The sequence below is a fragment of the Danio rerio genome, chromosome 24 (genome assembly GCF_052040795.2).
Source record: "Danio rerio strain M-AB ecotype USA chromosome 24, GRCz13ab, whole genome shotgun sequence".
Lineage (NCBI taxonomy): Eukaryota > Metazoa > Chordata > Actinopteri > Cypriniformes > Danionidae > Danio > Danio rerio.
Window position 1 is genome coordinate 37067334 of NC_141044.1, and position 18045 is coordinate 37085378.

At 34.2% G+C, this 18045-nt stretch overlaps 1 protein-coding gene across 1 annotated transcript in view; it reads right to left on the minus strand.

Moving 5' to 3' along the window:
- The window catches only part of tmeff1b (transmembrane protein with EGF-like and two follistatin-like domains 1b), a 47753-nt gene that overhangs the window by 15035 nt on the left and 14673 nt on the right, over positions 1-18045 (minus strand). The window contains 1 exon segment of the mRNA NM_001025301.1: positions 10-119. Within this exon segment, the coding sequence (NP_001020472.1) occupies positions 10-119 (110 nt within the window).

Consider the following 18045-nt stretch of genomic DNA (forward strand, 5'->3'; position numbering starts at 1 on the left):
AGTATATACCTGAAATTGGCATACGCATTTGATGTCTCCGCCGTTGTTTTGGCAGATCCCGTTGAAACGGCACGTGGTGGCATCACAAACACGCAGGTCACTCTTCTTCTCTGACAGATCTGACAAAACACAACAGAGGATGATTACATGCTGGCAAAACAATGATTGCTGTTCAAGGTATGAAAGCATTTTTACTTGTACTCTTGTTTCTAGTAAACAGTCTCATGAAGCGAAACCATTACTCTTTCAGTGAAAATGCATGATCCTCGCCGGATCTTCAGGTTGCGATTTAACAATCCACTTTCAGAGTTTAAAGAGATAATTGACCCCCAAAAAAATCTAAATATGCTACTAAATTTATTTACTCTCAGCCCATTCCAGATGTAGGTGACTTTCATTTTGCAAAATACGATTAAGAAAACTTAAAAAAAATAAAAATCATGTTTGATAATAGAATTTATGCAGAAAACTACATTAGAGAAATTCCAGCGTTATGGATGTGACATTTCCAGTAAAAACCTGAAACTTAAATTCACAGGGAAGGCATGTTAAAAACATATTGAAATATCTGTATATATTCTTCAAAACAAATAACCACAGAATTAAATGATCTGAAAAATAACATATGTAAGTGTTTTTATAATACAAAATGAGCAATTTAAACATGCGTTATGGATGTGACCCCAAAAAATATGCACGTTTACAGTATATACAACAGACTTTGTAGAAATTCAGTGAATTAAACAGCACAAAAGAAATGATGGCAATCAAAATGATACGAGTTGGCTCACTATAGAACAAAAATGTGTGGATTTATGAATCACGTTTTGAATTTACAAACTGGATTTTGTTTATTTTTGAATTGTGTGTTTATATTTACGAACTTGATATGATTATTTATGAATCGTGTTTTGAATTTACAAATTGGATTTACGTATTTATGAATTTACGAATTGGATTTGTGTATTTATGAATTTATTATTTGAATTAGCATATTTATGAATTTACCAATTGGATTTGCATATTTATGAATTTACTAATTGGATTTGCGTATTTCTGAATTTACCAATTGAATTTGCGTATTTCTGAATTTACAAACTGGATTTGTGTATTTATGTATTTACTAATTGGATTTGTGTATTTATGAATTTATTAATTGAATTTGCATATTTATGAACTTACGAATTGGATTAGCATATTTATGAATTTACGAACTGGATTTGCGTATTTATGAATTTACGAACTGGATTTGTGTATTTGTGAATTTCCTAATTGGATTTGTCTATTTATGAATTTATTAATTGGATTTGCATATTTATGAACTTACGAATTGGATTTGCATATTTATGAATTTACGAATTGGATTTGCATATTTATGAATTTACCAATTGGATTTGTGTATTTATGAATTTACCAATTGGATTTGTGTATTTATGAATTTACCAATTGGATTTGTGTATTTATAAATTTACCTATTGTATTTGTGTATTTATGAATATATTAATTGGAATTGTGTATTTATGAATTTATTAATTGGATTTGCATATTTATGAACTTACGAATTGGATTTGCATATTTATGAATTTACGAATTGGATTTGCATATTTATGAATTTACGAATTGGATTTGCATATTTATGAATTTACGAATTGGATTTGTGTATTTATGAATTTACCAATTGGATTTGTGTATTTATAAATTTACCTATTGTATTTGTGTATTTATGAATATATTAATTGGAATTGTGTATTTATGAATTTACTAATTGGATTTGCGCAATTATGAATTTATTAAATGGATTTGCGTGTTAATAAATATATTTATTGGATTTGCGTATCTATGAATTTACTAATTGGATTTGCGTATTTTGGAATTTATTAATTGGATTTGCACATTTATGAATTTACTAATTGGATCTGCATGTTTATGAATTTACGAATTGGATTTGTGTATTTATGAATTTATTATTTGGATTTGCATATTTATGAATTTACTAATTGGATTTGCATATTTATGAATTTACTAATTGGATTTGCACATTTATGAATTTAATAATTGGATTTGTGTATTTATGAATTGTTTTTTAAATTTACAAATTGGATTTGGTAAATGTGAATGTGCTGTGCATGTATAAATTTTATTTTGTAAATGTATTATTTTTAAGACTGATCTGGCTTCATAGAAAAAGACTCAATATACTCAACAGGAGACGTGATGTCAATTTAACTTTGATTGTAAATGCTTTTTTAATGATTAAAAATGTATATATCACCAATGACCATGGTTTAAGCTAAAAATGTATAGTTTCCACAGAAAAATAAACAGATATCATTATGAATATAGTGACGGTGAGTAAAGTAAAGGGAAGTCAGTTTTCAGTTTGAGTGGACCTCCCACACTGCAATAAATGCTTTTCTCAGTAGTTTTTGTCTCGTTTTTAGTACAATTATCTAAAAACTTATTAAACCATGAAGGATTTTCTAGACAATATTGTCTTGTTTTCAGAAATAACATGTCAAAAAAATTAGTTTTTCCCTAAATAAAGCAAAATATTCTGCTAAGTAAAATAATTTTGTTTTCGCTTTGAAATAGGGTTATTTTGCTTACAATTTTCAGATTAGTTTGCTTGTTTTAAGGAAAAAACTCACTTAATTTTGACATATTTCTTAAAACAAGACAACATTGTTTACTTGTCTACGAAATGCTTCTTGATTTAAAAAATATAGATATTTGGACTTGAAACAAAACAAGTAAAAAATAGATATGTTTAGCAGCTCACAGCAGTTCAGATGGCTAACAAATGTGGATAATTATCCATTAACGAGGGTCCATATAAATGTTCATCCATTTTCCATAAACTAGCCGTCTACATGCACGACCAGGAAGTCAAATTTAAAGCCTATAATCAAATGTAAGTTGTGAAAAGTACTAATCTGAATCAGCCCGCGAGAAGGAAGCAGCTGTAGTGAGCATGTGCGGAACAGCTGTCAACGTTCAACTGTCATTCATATTTCAGAGCACTAGCTGCGAGAACGAAGCCTATTAACAGAAATTAAGCAAGGCCAGATCCTCCATCTGACGCACAGCTGGGACTGACAAACACGTTCAGACAGAGAAATAGGTAACTCGACAATCAAATCCTGTCATCATTCATTCATTCACATGCCCTTCTAAACCGTCTTTCCTTCTCCCTATTTGACAAAATATAAGTGAATACACTTAATTCATCAAGGATATAAACATTAAAGATTTAAAAAACAAAGCTTAAAGTATCAAGTATCAAAAGTAGAGGAGAGTGGGGACGAAAGTACCATAGAAAACCTATTTTAAAAGGGAAATGTTTTAGACGGAAATATATTTTTGGTGTGGTTATTAACTCGTAAGTGTGGTCTATCAATATCCGGTGATATTTTGAACAAATGTTTAACAACTACAAAATTATTTCACTTTAAACAAAAGTTGCACATTTGACCCAGTCAGCAGGGACGAAAGTGACACAACAATATTTGCTAAATTTACTAAGTTAATGTTGTTTATTTTAAAGATACCTGATTACGACCTTGTTATTGTTAACCTCAAACATTTTTTGTCCTTTATTTTTGCAAACAATATTAAACAGCATTTTCATTTCAAATTTCAGCGCCATCAAATGTTTCAAAAGCAATCCAGCAATGCCAAACGTTACATTTTATTTACAATTTTTGAATATTTTTTATTATTAATGGCTTTATCATATTATTCAAAACTCTGAAAACTCTAATGTGGAAGTGAAATAATAAGGTTTGGCTATTAGCAGTGGGACATAAATAACAATGTTACTTTCGTCCCCACAGGAAATCTCACCATTTAAACCCGAAAAAACGTAGAAATTTTAAACTTAAGGCTGTTATTGCACTAAATAACCTACGATTGATCATTACTGTGATGTATGAAAAGAGAAACACAACTTAATAAATAATAAGAAAAGAATTACAGCTACAATAATTTACTTTCTGCATTTAAAAACTGAAATTCAGACCTAACCGGGTTGCATGCTGAATGTGCTGTTATAGCCTGGAAAGCAAATGTTGTCAGGGCTTCGAGAAAATCGCTTTGTTACTTTCGTCCCACAATACCTTCATCCTCGCATATCAGTATCAGTATCAAATCCTGTCATCATATAGGCCTATACATTCACAACCTTCTAAACCATCTTTCTTTTTATCTGACAATAAATACGAAAATACACGTAATTCATCAAGGATATACACAACAACGTTTTACAAACAAAACTTTTAAAGTATCATTATATTAAGTGTCAAAACTTTTAAATTACCAAGTGAAAAACCTTCCTTTATTCACCCTTTATTCATTCACTTGTTTATCTACATACTTTTTCTTTCTTTTTATGTGACAATAAACAACTGAATACACTTAATTCTTCAAGGATATACACAATAAAGTTTTAAAAACAAATCTTATTTCCATTGTGGTCCTCAATGTGAAGTACAGACTATACTACTCCTTGTAACAGGAACACTGTGATGCTGTTAGGTGTAACGCACTCCACAGTACTGCGGTAATGCATTCTAATTACATTTCTGGGAACGCAGTAATGTAATGAATTACATTTTAAATTTGTGTATTTTGATCATAGTTACTGTGTAATTACATTACTTACATAACAAATATAGTTTATAGAAGAAAAAAAGCTTCTTTTAAATCACATTTTCCACTGCAATGACAGTTAATAAACATGCGCTTTTAGATAGAGAACGCGAGCTGAAATGGCGGCTGAAGAGTGGTTGCTTCTTCAAGAGGAAAGACAGACTTTGATTTCACTGAACGTAAAAACTAAATTATTGCGGTGAAATGCAGTCTATGTCCAGTCTCTGAAGAACTTTCGACTGCTTTCAACTCTACCAGCAGCTTGTTCATGCATTTGAACAGTAAGCAGTCTAGGATAATACTCGTCACCAAGGAGGAAAGCGGTGCCCAGCGGCACAACTCAGCCTAAACTGGCTTAATTGAAATTTATTGTGCAGGGTCAGAAGTAAAGAGAAGCAACACTGCTTCTGGGGCTTTATCGCATCTTTTGCGTGCGCATATTGGGAGCACATATTTCCAGGTGTACTCAGTTAAAAACCGCGAGTCACATGACAAGAACTGAACAACCAGCTTTCTACTTTGGAATATACACATTTAGCTAGACTGTAGCTGCGTCCCAAATCGCATATTTATGCACTATTCTACACCATTTTGTAGTATAAATAGTGTAAGTAGTGTGTTTACACTGAAAACTCTAAAAATAATAAGTGCACTTTAATTACCCGGATGATGCACTCATTCAGCTGCTAAAATGAAGTGTGTAATGATGGACACTTCACGCACTCAACGACCGCAGGTTTGCTTACGTAGCGGAAGGGGCGGAGCTATCGGACGCACATGTTGAATAACTTTATTTATTTTGGATGGTGAAAGCAAAATTCTCCTACGAGAGTGATTATAGCGCCTCCCGATGGTAAATGCGGCAATACTCATGGCAGGTATTATTTGATAATTCGGTCGTTTATTTCACTGATTTGGCAACCGTCAAACGTCATCAGGGAAACGGTTTGAATTTCCGCTTAGTAAAAAACATTAGTGTGCCATTTGGGACACCACTACATACATATACTATCCTGTTGAGTGTGTAAGTGCATAAGTACATAGTGCATGAGTGCATAGTGTGCCATTTGGGACGCAGCTTATACCTCAGACAAACACAGAACACCCAAACACTGCAGTGCCTTGTCATACCATGATGTCAATGGTTACAGGTATCCAGTTTTCTTCTAAAAGTCTTCTTTTGTGTTAAAAAAAAAAAGACAAACAAGTGGAACAAGTGAATGATGAGGGAAGTTTTGGGTGAACTCTTAATGCCTTTTGTATGACTCCAACTGCTGTGATCAATCCATTGTAATGTTCCTCAGTGAATGTTAAATTACTGAAAGAGCCGAGTTCATGTAGTATTTATGTATGTGTATTTTTTATGTTTTAAAAGTAACTTAAAAGTAAAGTAATAAGTAATCTGGTTACTTTTTAACATGAAGTAATTAGTAATGTTATCAGATTACAATTTTCCAGTAGTACAGCAATTTGTAATCTATTACTTTTTTTAAAGTAACTTACCCAACACTGCCCACTACATTACGTTTTTATTGCGGAAAAAAACAAACAAACACTATTACAATACAAATTGCTACATCTCTTTATTGTTACCGTTGTTGTTTGTTTATGTTGATATTTTTTTTCTTTTTGAACTCCAGAATCACCGGACTCGCAAATTCCTGAAGGGACTGATTAAACACAATTAAAGACATCTAGAGTCAATCCTAAACATATTTTCAGGTGTCATAAGCAAAGAGTGCAATTCGAAATGCTTTAAAATCATATTTTTCTGTGTCTTTTCTTTGCCTTTTTTAAAATTATATGTATAAATAAAAAAAACTCATAGTGGTTTTGACAGTCTGTAATATTATCAAAACACACCCTGAGGACCGTGTGGCGCTGCAGCAGAGTGACTTTATTGCTCTTAAATATTTAATTCTTTCACCTTTTCATGGTGTGAGGTTCAAAGCCACGTGTCATTCAGCCAAATGCCAAAACACACTTTTATGATTTTATTTCTATATTTTTTTTATTTATAAGTAGATGTTGTAAGTGGATGTTGATATTGGTGGCCACTTTATAATCTGCAATATCAGCTGAAGTTTGGGGGAACTCAGAACCAAGTAATAAAACACATGACCTTACAACTCAAGTTATGATGTCAAAATTTAGCATTCTCATCACATAAAGTTACATAAAATGTATAACATACAACATTTTCATTCATTCATTTTCTTTTCGGCTTAGTCCCTTTATTAATCTGGGGTCGCCACTGTGGAATAAACCGCCAACTTTTCCAGCTTATGTTTTCACGCAGTGGATGCCCTTCTAACTGCAACCCATCACTGGGAAACATCCATACACACTCATTCATACACACACACACACAGGCCAATTTAGCTTACCCAATTCATCTTTAACGCATGTCTTTGGACTGTGGGGGAAACCAGAGCACCCGGAGGAACTTGCAGTGAGGTGACAGTGCTACCCACTGTGCCACTATACAAAATGTTATTGAAAAAACATTGTGAGATTTTGTAAATAATGGATTAGATTTAAAAAAGAAAATTATTTTAAAGACGTCACATTTTGTTGTACACTTCATGCATTTTAGATTTGGTTTTAGATACCTAGACAGAGTATTAAATGCAAGTAAAGTCTTTAGTTTTAAATAACTTTTGTGAATAAAAACATCTAAATATAGATGAAATCATGTTGCAATCATGGTGTCCTTCAGTAAACTGCCTTTTAATTTTAATATTACTTTATTTATTTTGCCCAGAGTAATTATATATAAGGAATCTGCTGATAACGATTTCCAAACTGGTCCTAAAATTAAATAATCAATCACAGGACACCTAAAGTAATGTCAAAATTTAGCATTGTCATTGCAAAAAATAATTTACAAAAAAAAAATGTTATAAAAAAAACATTTTAACATTTGTAAATAATATATTAGTTATTTTATTTTATTTTATTTTATTTTATTTTATTTTATTTTATTTTATTTTAAAGATGAGACATCCCATTTTGGTGTACACTTCATAATACATTTTAGATGTGAGAGTGCCAAATTACTCCTAGAATTATTCAATAATAAATCACACGACACTTAAAGTAGTGATGTTAAAATGTAGCATTTTCATCACAAAAGTTTGAAAATGTATAACATACAAAATTTTACTCTAAATAAAAAAACATTGTGACATTTTGTAAATAATGTATTAGTTTTTAAATTAATCTTTTATTTTAAAGACATCACATTTTGTTGTGCACTTCCTACATTTTAGATGTGATTTTAGATACTTAAGAGTATTAAATGCAAGTAAAGTCCTTAGTTTTAAATAACTTTTGTGAATAAAAACATCTAAATATAGATGAAATCATGTTGAAATCACGGTGTCCTTCAGTAAACTGCCTTTTGATTTTAATATTCCTTTATTTACTTTGCCCAGAGTAATTATATATATATAAGGTATCTGCTGATATCGATTTCCAAACTGGTCCTAGAATTAAATAATAAATCACATGACACCTAAAGTAAAGATGTCAAAATTTAGCATTTTTATCACAAGATTTTTTTTTACAAAAAAAATGTTATAAAAAAAAAAACATTTTAACATTTGTAAATAATATATTAGTTATTTTATTTTAAAGACGAGACATCCCATTTTGGTGTACACATTTTAGATGTGAGAGTGCCAAATTACTCCAAGAATTATTCAATAATAAATCACACGACACTTAAAGTAGTGATGTTAAAATGTAGCATTTTCATCACAAAAGTTTGAAAATGTATAACATACAAAATTTTACTCTAAATAAAAAAACATTGTGACATTTTGTAAATAATGTATTAGTTTTTTAATTAATCTTTTATTTTAAAGACATCACATTTTGTTGTGCACTTCCTACATTTTAGATGTGATTTTAGACACTTAGATAAAGATTAAATGCAAGTAAAGTCTTTAGTTTTAGTTTTAAATAACCTTTGTGAATAAAAACATTTAAATATAGATGAAATCATGGTGTCCTTCAGTAAACTGCCTTTTGATTTAAATATTACTTTATTTATTTTGCCCAGAGTAATTATATACAAGGTATCTGCTGATATCGAGTTCCAAACTGGTCCTAGAATTAAATAATCAATCACAGGACAACTTAAGTAATGATGTCAAAATTTAGATGTCATGGCAAAAAATTAATACCAACTTAAAATGTTTATGATTTTGGGGGCACTGTGGCTCAGTGGTTAGCACTGTCATCTCAAAGCAAGAAGGTGGCTGGTTTGAGTCCCGGCTGGCCCAGTTGGCATTTCTGTGTGGAGTTGGCATGTTCTCTCTGAGAGTGTATGGGTGTTTCCCAGTACTGGGATGCAGCTGGAAGGCCATCCACTGTGTAAAACATATGCTGGAATAGTTGGCGGTTCATTCCGCGGTGGCGACCCCTGATAAAAAAGGGACTAAGCTGAAGGAAAATGAATGAATGACACATAATTTTTATTTTTTTATTTTTACATTTTGTAAATAATATATTTATATTATAAAATATAGAAATAAATTATAAATGAATTTCTCTCACTGCTCTGATTATCTGAAGTCCACTGATGTTTGAATAGCTCTATAAAAACAAAGCACTTCAAAGCAAGCAAGACAGCCTGCATTGCCAAATCCCCCTGTCATCCTTAAAATATGAATGAAGATTTCATATAATTTAGCAACAAAGCAGCCCCAAAAAGCTGGTGGTTGGCAATGCAAATGAAGGGCACGGGCAGCAGTAACCCTCGTGTAAATCCAAGCAGATGAGACGAGGCGTAAGACAGCCCTTAATGAGGAGCAGACACTTAAAGCCACTACAGACGATTGCTGGCACACGGCTGAATCGAGCACGCTTCAAAAAAAAGTGCATAAATGCTTTGGCCACAGAAAACCAGCCAAGTGCTTTTGAAGGAAGCAAAAGTGTTCCAGCTTAAAACCAATGCAGAGTTCAGAGCAGTGAAGTTTGCAGGAGCAGCTTGAGAAGTTAATTAATAAGGCTGTTTAAATGAGACGAGAGGTTAATCTGTGGAGGTGTTAAAGTGCTGCGATAAATGATGTATTTGGTAAGAAACCTGCAGGGATTCGACTCGTGCCACATAGTCTGAGCTAGATAGCTTAATATAGTCAGACAAAAAAACCCATAAAAGTTACATTTTTTACAGCAATAAAAATGCTCTTACATTGGGAATGAATGCAAAGATACATCGAGTGTGATGAGAGTCAAAAATACATTTTATAGCAGAAATAATATATTAAATATAGCTGCAAGCAGCAATTAAGGGGCCAAGCACGCCATAGGCAAAATGAGCAAAGCAGTCCGAAGGCTACAAACAACAAGGTTAGTAAGGAGCATCAGACAAAGTCAAACAATGAGTTTTGAATTACATTAGAATGAATATAATTATGAATACATTTGAAGTACAAAAAAAGTTTGCCTAAATATGGCATATTTGGTATCAATGTTCTTGGCATGACCCAAGGTATTTTACCACAATAAACCTATGCAATCAACATTTATTAGTCATTTTGGAATATTCATTATTGATGGTAAGTTAAGGGTTTATAACACATGACCACTAGGTGGCGCTGTCACCAAATGTATGTGTTGTGGTTATTGTTAAGCCTGGTTTATACTTCTGCGTCAAGTGACCGTCCTAACCCACGGTGCATGCAACGCGCGTAGCTGTGCATTTATACTTCTGCACGCTGTCTCTGTTGGTCTGCATTAACACTTCCGAAACGCTAGTTAGCAGTGAGGTGTAAATGTTCCTCTGTGTCGAGTTTCTTCGCTGGTGATTTGCTTTTCCTGAACACTTCCTGAATGTACAAGTGGCTCAAACTCGCTCATTCTGAGGCAGGAACCGGCAGACGTGCAACAACTTTAACTATGAGGTAAACACAAAACAAAACTTTCCATCCGGAGCTCCTTCACGGGACTCCACACTTGTAAACAATCGCTCCATCTGACTCATGCCACTCGCGTGGCTCTCGGTGATGCCCAGACTCGTCAGCGCTACCCAGGCAACCAATCATAGAGCTTACGCTACGTGTCGTTGCGACGTGTAGTTAAATTTTTTGAGAGGTGCACGTCAGCGACGCTGACGGCCACGGCGTAGGGCTATGCGTCAACGCCGTAGCATACGCATGCGTTTGACGCAGAAGTATAAATCAGCCTTTAGGCGTCAATGACACACCTAAAGTTCAACGTCAGTATGTTCAAACATTGCAGAATTACAGCCTCAGACAAAAAACATCTGAGTAAAATTTGGTAAAAATCGAAAAAATGGTCTAGGAGTAGTTTAAAAAAATAGGTTTTCAATAAAAAACAAAATGGCAGACAAGAAGTTTAGTTGATTTTGGCATATTTGGTATCAATAGTCTCAGCAAGATCCAGGGAATATACTAAGACAAGTGTCATGTCAACAAGAAAAGTTTAGAAAAAGTTATTAGCATTTTTCTAAAATTGCTTATAACTTTTGACCATGAGGTGGCGCTGATCTAGAAGTTTTTAAGTTCCTTCAGGGCATGGTGTCGAAGAAAACCATGTTTTGTAATCATACGTGAATATGTTTGCAAAATATAGCATTTTTGACAAAATATTTTATGAGTTTTGGACGAAGGGTTGAGATGTTAGAAGCAAAGAAAACTTTGGGGGACCACTAGGGGGCAGTGCACTGAAACTGCAGATAACCTTAGACCATGGTTGTCATATCACACACCAAGTTTGATGTGAATACGTCAATGTGTTACGGAGATAACGACTCAAGTTCATTTTCGCAAACTCTACGTTAGATTTGTTCGCATCTAATCAAATTGAACTCCATAACTTTTGGTCAGCAAGGTCTGTAGATCGTGATTCAATTTTTGTGAAAATTGCACACACGGCCTAGGACGAGTTTGATAAAATAGGTTCTGCAAAAAATTTAAAATAGCGAAAAAGATATCATGATGCAAAATGACATCATCGGCTTCAGCCATGCGGAAAAAGGAATTTTGATTGTAGCCCATTCGGTTCAAAAGTTATAACGATAAACATAAGTGAAACTTTGGACAAGTGGTGGCGCTAGAGAGTTTGAGTTAGACACTTCTTGTTTGCTCTGGTTAATGTTGAGATGGCCATTTATCATTGTGGCAAATTATACAAGTTTCGCACAAACGGTTGTATGGGTTGGCATTCAAATCCGGCGAAAGAAGAAACGGAAACGAAAGAATAATAATAATAACAGTAAAGAACGCCAACGAAAATGATTAATGTATTCAATTAATGAATACATTTGGTAAAAAAAAACAACTAAAAAACACTAAAATCATAGTTTTACAATAAATGTTAAGATTATATACAGTTGAAGTCTTAATTAATTAAGCTCCTGTAATTTTTTTTGTCTTTTTTAAATATTTCCCAGTTGATGTTTAACAGAGCAAGGAATTTTGACAGTATTTCCTATAATATGTTTTCTTCTGGAGAAAGTCTTATTTGTTTTATTTCGGCTAGAATAAAAGCAGTTTTAATTTTTTTTTTATCTATTTTAAGGTCAAAATTATTTAGCACTGTTTTTTTTTCCAATTGTCTACAGAACAAACCTATACAATGACTTGCCCAATTAACCTAGTTAAGTCTTAAAATTGCACTGAATACTAGTATCTTAAAAAATATCTGGTAAAATATTATTTACTGTCATCATGGCAAAGATAAAAGAAATTAGTTATTAGAAATGAGTTATTAAAACTATTATGTTCAGAAATGTGTTGATACAATCTGTTAAACAGAAATTGGGGAAAAAAGGGGGGCTAATAATTCTGACTTCAACTGTATATCACATTATGTAAAAAAACACCACTAAAATCATAGTAAAATTATATAAATTAGTATTTATAAAGCATGTTATTAACATTATATACTGTTATTAACATCTGCAGATGCTAAAAGAACCACATTTATTCTGTTGATTTATCTTCTTATTATTTGTGAAACTTAGTGGACTCTGATCAAAAAAATATTAGAAGCAAATCCTACACCATTTTCCCTCTATTTATTAAAAATGTTCTGTTTATTAGAAAAAAAAAATGACTCAAAATATGGTATTATTTATAACTAAGATTTAAAGTCCGAGTGAACCAACTGGAGCAGAATATTGAGTAGGGGGCGGGCCTTTCTTTTTAGTGCATCATTCTCTCATAGCAAACTAACAGTAAAAGGGGAGTGGTTAAGAATATTGTGGCTGAAGCAAGGAGCCACACCAAACGTGAAAGTAAAGCTCAGACTTTGATTGAAGATTACCAAAACAAACATATTATCCAATGGATAACCTGCATGGATTAATTGACCACCTAAAGCAGGGGTGTCCAAACTCAGTCCTGGAGGGCCGGTGTCCTGAAGAGGTTAGCTTCAACCCTAATCAAACACACCTGAACCAGCTAATCAAGCTCTTACTGAATATACTAGAAACCTTGTGAAAGCAAGTTGGAGGTAAAGTCAGCAGGACACCGGCCCTCCAAGACCAAAATCTTTCTTTAAAACTACACTTTTCTTCAAACTTTTTCTCTTTCACATCTACAAAACAAACACCTCTATTGCGGTGTTTGGGACACCAACACTGCATATTTTCAACCTCTTCCTATTCAAACACCTGAATAAACTCATCAGATTACAAGAGACTCCAAAACCTCAAAAGAACGGGGTCAGATAGGGGAGACACCCAAAATATGTACTGTTGGTGTGCCTTCAGGAAGAGGGTTGGGAAACTCTGCTCTATTAAACACATCATCAACAAAAACACCAAGAAGACCTAACCTTCACAATCAAAACAACCCTCATTCAGCTCTCAGTTCCTTCATGGGACGTCCCTCGTCTGAACTGACCCAGTTCCAAGTGCACATCTCCAAACAAACACAAAAGCTGGATGTGTGTGGGGCAGAAGTGGGTTAGAGGGGAGACCCAGATCTCACACTGTGCAAAGATAATCAGAGCAGCGACAGAAATCAATGGCGTTTGAAAGATAAGGACATCAGTCCACTGCCTGAAGCCAAACAGCTCATCCGCTCAAGACCAGTCGATACTCATCTCCTCAACGGGTCAATACACCCTGCAAAGTGTGTCTTATTAAAAAAAGGAAGAAGCGGTGACGTTATAGCTTGACGTTGGACTCTCATTCTTAGCTGAAAGACTTCTCGTTTGCATTCTAGACTGGTTTGTTGAGCAGATGTTTGTGAAAGACATTCAATGTGACTCTCATTTGAGTCTAAAAGGAGCTTGCCAATGCAATGCCAATGCTACTTAGTTTGGTAAAATTGACAGTTTACTCAATATTTACTCACCCAAATGTGGTTCCAAACTTGTATGTATTACTTAATTTTGTTAAACACAAAAGAATAAAGATGAAATCCTCTAACCACTGACTTCCATAGTGAAAAACAAAACAAATACTATGAAAGTCATTGGTTGAAGGCTTCCATATTTTATATATCTTTTGTGTTGGACAGTAGAAAGAAAGTAAAGGGTGAGTAGATGAGAAAAGAATTTAGTTTTTTGGATGAGCTATCCCTTTAAATGACCCAGCACCAACAACCAGCAGGAACCAGTATGGGAATTCATGCATGTCTTTTCAGCAGGGGATTCCTGTAGAGTGCAATGCTGTGAAAGCAGACCCTGTTCGGTTCTAATCAGCATACAAGCACTGCTTGTGGAAACGAAGCTGCTTTGCGTGTAACTATAGATCCTACTTTTAGTGATCCAAACACAATTGATAGTCATTTCACTAGCCGGGTTTACACCCTACTATGAAGCAAACGTTTTTCAACATTAGCCAAATTAGAAAAAGATCCCAAATGCGAATTATCTGCATTTCTATCCAGTAGTTAGAGCGATTGACTGTAGTATTGGTAACCTAGTAGGGGATGAATGACTTCAGATTTTTGAAAGTCGACTTTTATGTTATTAAAGTCGAGTGGACCTCAACAAGCCACAGGTGACGTCATTAATAAAACACAAGGCGCAAATATTTAACAACACGCCACAATTTGTTATGTATTTGCAGCAAATACATACACAAGGGCTGCGTCCAAAACCGCCTACTACTCAGTAAGGTACTGCATTTGAATTTAAACGTACTACTCAGCCGTTGGAAAAGTACGTTCTATACAGTATGAATGGGAAAAGTATGAATGGAATTCGGACGTACTACATCTGCCATTTTGTCATGGTCACTCGACCTATGTGCGTCACTTCACTCCCATTCATGAATTCTCTCACGGGGCATCATGGGATAGCGCAGCGTGCATGACATGCGCACTCCAGAATCTCGCCGGAAGTAGTAAGTCATCCGGGTACTTCTCGCATACTGATTTTCGAAATCTATGAATTCGGACATACTACTCGGCTCGCGTACTGATTTAAGCGTACTATATAGTATGGAAGTATGCGGTTTCGGACGCAGCCATGCTGTTTGACAGCTCATAACACGTATCAAAAACAATACAGCATTACCAATGACTAATTTTTGTGGAAAACTAATGCATTGTCAACACTTTTAATTGTGCTAATAAAGCAACATTAGCATGTAGGCTAATTGTAGTCCAAAATTTATGCAGTCAACACATTGATCATGGCTCGTACTACTAATAATGTAACAATAACAGATATATTGAGTGCAAAAGTAATGCATACACCATCAGCACATACATTGAACACAAATTCATGGCAAGTTGTTGTAAACATGATTGGCTATCATCTGCACGAGGGTATTTGAAAATCTATTTGAATACTATTTAAATTAATTTCAATAATCCAAGAGCAGTGTGTAAAGCTGCCATGTAATACAGATCAAAAACCATGCGAATGGCAGAGCACAACTAGTCAACCAGCGTCAATCAAAAATTGACATGGCAGAGAATTAAAGTTGAGCAGTCGACTAGTCGGTGCAACCCCTATAACCTACTAACCAACAGTATCAAACATATTGGAGACAGCTGACTGGTCACGTGGGTGTAATATTCTCTATGACAAGTGTTTATTTGACAAATGCATTTCCATCTCCAATAATTCTCAAGTGATCGTAAAACCTTTTTAAAACGTAATTTTAATTACAAATGTCAGTTGCTTCTCAAGCGATACAAAAGATGCATTAACACATGGTGATGGGAACCCAGCTGATGTATATAATTTTGGCTGTTTACGTGCTGGAAAGCATGCAATGAATTTAGGTGTACTGTAAAGCGTGTTTTAGTACAGTGCAGTGAAGAATGATTGTCTTGTTTTGGTGTGTTTTCTCACATCATGTCCCACAGCGACCATTTCTTCAGTCAGGGGAGTTCAGTAGACAGGGAGCACACGGTCTTTAGAGACTGTATTAGACCATATGTGTGCTCACTCTTTGAAAGAACTCCAACTGACTGGGCTTTTTTGATTACCTGTGGAAAGTGGCTAAAAGTCTAAATCTTTCACACCTGTATTTAACATGGCCCGCTTGTGTTCGAGCTGAAGAAAACACATCTTACAAGCCCGAAGCCAGCCTAGTGAAAGGAGTGTTTTTTTTATTGGTTCATTTTAATGACATTTTAAGCGCTATTTATAGCTGGATTAGCTTGTCAGATGTCATCATAACCACTTGTTTTGATATACCAAAAAGATTTAGAATAAAGAAATATGAAAAAAAAAAAATTCATACAAATTTATTACATTATATATCATTAGAAAAAAAACTAGGAATCTGTAAAAGTTTTAATAAAAAAATAAAAACTGTAGGCTATTGTCATTTATTAGGCAAATCACAAACTGGCCAGCACATTCAACTTTCGTAAAGACCCATACGACGCAATGCTGCATGGAGCCGTATAGCTGTACACAAAATGGAGTCCGCTCTTATAAACATTAAAAAATACACTGAAGTTGTGTGAATATTAATAACTTGAGTTAAAAAAAAACAATTAAATAAAAATAATAATGCAGAGCTTCATTATTTTTATAACCTCTCTAGTAAAAAAAGTAAATTTGAAAATTAATGGATAAAACCAATAGCCTAATTAATATTCAAATTTACTTCAATACGGGCCACTTTTGGTGCTTCACACCTTTTGTTGGTAATTTTTTCTTTCAAGAATAATGTAAAAGGTTTAGAATAAAAGTTACCTGTAAAATGTTTTCTTTATTTTACAAAACTGTAAATCAGTAGAACACGATGACTTCACTTATATCAGATTGAACTTATGAAAAATATTTGTTTGCACTGGCCAAAACTGATTACCTGAAGTGACAGCCAACAGAGGATTTCGCTTGGTCCCAAAGCCTTCTTCAGAAGGCATAGCAGTCAAAATAGGACAAATGAGCTCATGTATGGGACAAATTCTGGACCTTTGTCAGTGGGGGGGTGACACTTTCGAACTACCCAAAATCCCCCTTGCTATGGGCCAGTCTTAATACGCATCATTACTGAAAAAAAATGTTTTCAAAAAATCCCAAGAAAACGTAGCACAGTTTCCAAAGAAATATTATAATACTGATATTTTCTGAGCACCATCCTGTTAGGATTTCTAAAAGACCATGTAACAACACAATGAAAACACAGATCAAATCTTAATTTTTAGTGTCCAAAGCCTATAAAGGCGAAGCAGTGGGTAGGTAGTGCTATCGCCTCACAGCAAGAAGGTCGCTGGGTTACTCAGTTGGTGTTTCGGTGTGGAGTTTGCATGTTCTCCCTGCGTTAGCGTGGGTTTCCTTCGGGTGCTCCGGTTTCCCCCACAGTCCAAAGGCATGTGGTACAGGTGAATTGGGTAGGCTAAATTGTCCGTTGTGTTTGAGAGTGTGTGTGGATGTTTCCCAGAGATGGGTTGCGGTTGGAAGGGCATCCGCTGCGTAAAAACGTGCTGGATAAGTTGGCGGTTCATTCCGCTGTGGCGACCCCGGATTAATAAAGGGACTAAGCCGACAAGAAAATGAATGAATAAATGAAAGCCTATAAAATCCAATAAAGAATTTCAAAAGTATTTAATAATTGCAAAACAGCTATGAATCATGTTTTCCCAATATGTAAAGTCTGCACAAAATCTAAATTTACAATGTTTATTCTGCTAGCACACATCGTTAAGTCTTAAGGTAAATAATTAATCTGATTGTTTTGGCCATTTTTTATTAAAATCTAATCATTTGTTACTGGTTTGGAATGACAATCCTTCACTGATGATGTCAGTTTGATGGCCTGTGCCACATGTTTAGCCACGCCCCTTTAACTATTAGTATCAAAGATAAAAGAAGGAGCCCCGCCCCCTACTCAATATTCAACTTCAGTTAAAAATGAATCTTCTCACTGGGATAAAAGTCTGCTTTAAGTTCCAGTTGAGGAGGTTTTTAAGCATGGAATATTTAACTTTGACCTATTTAATAACA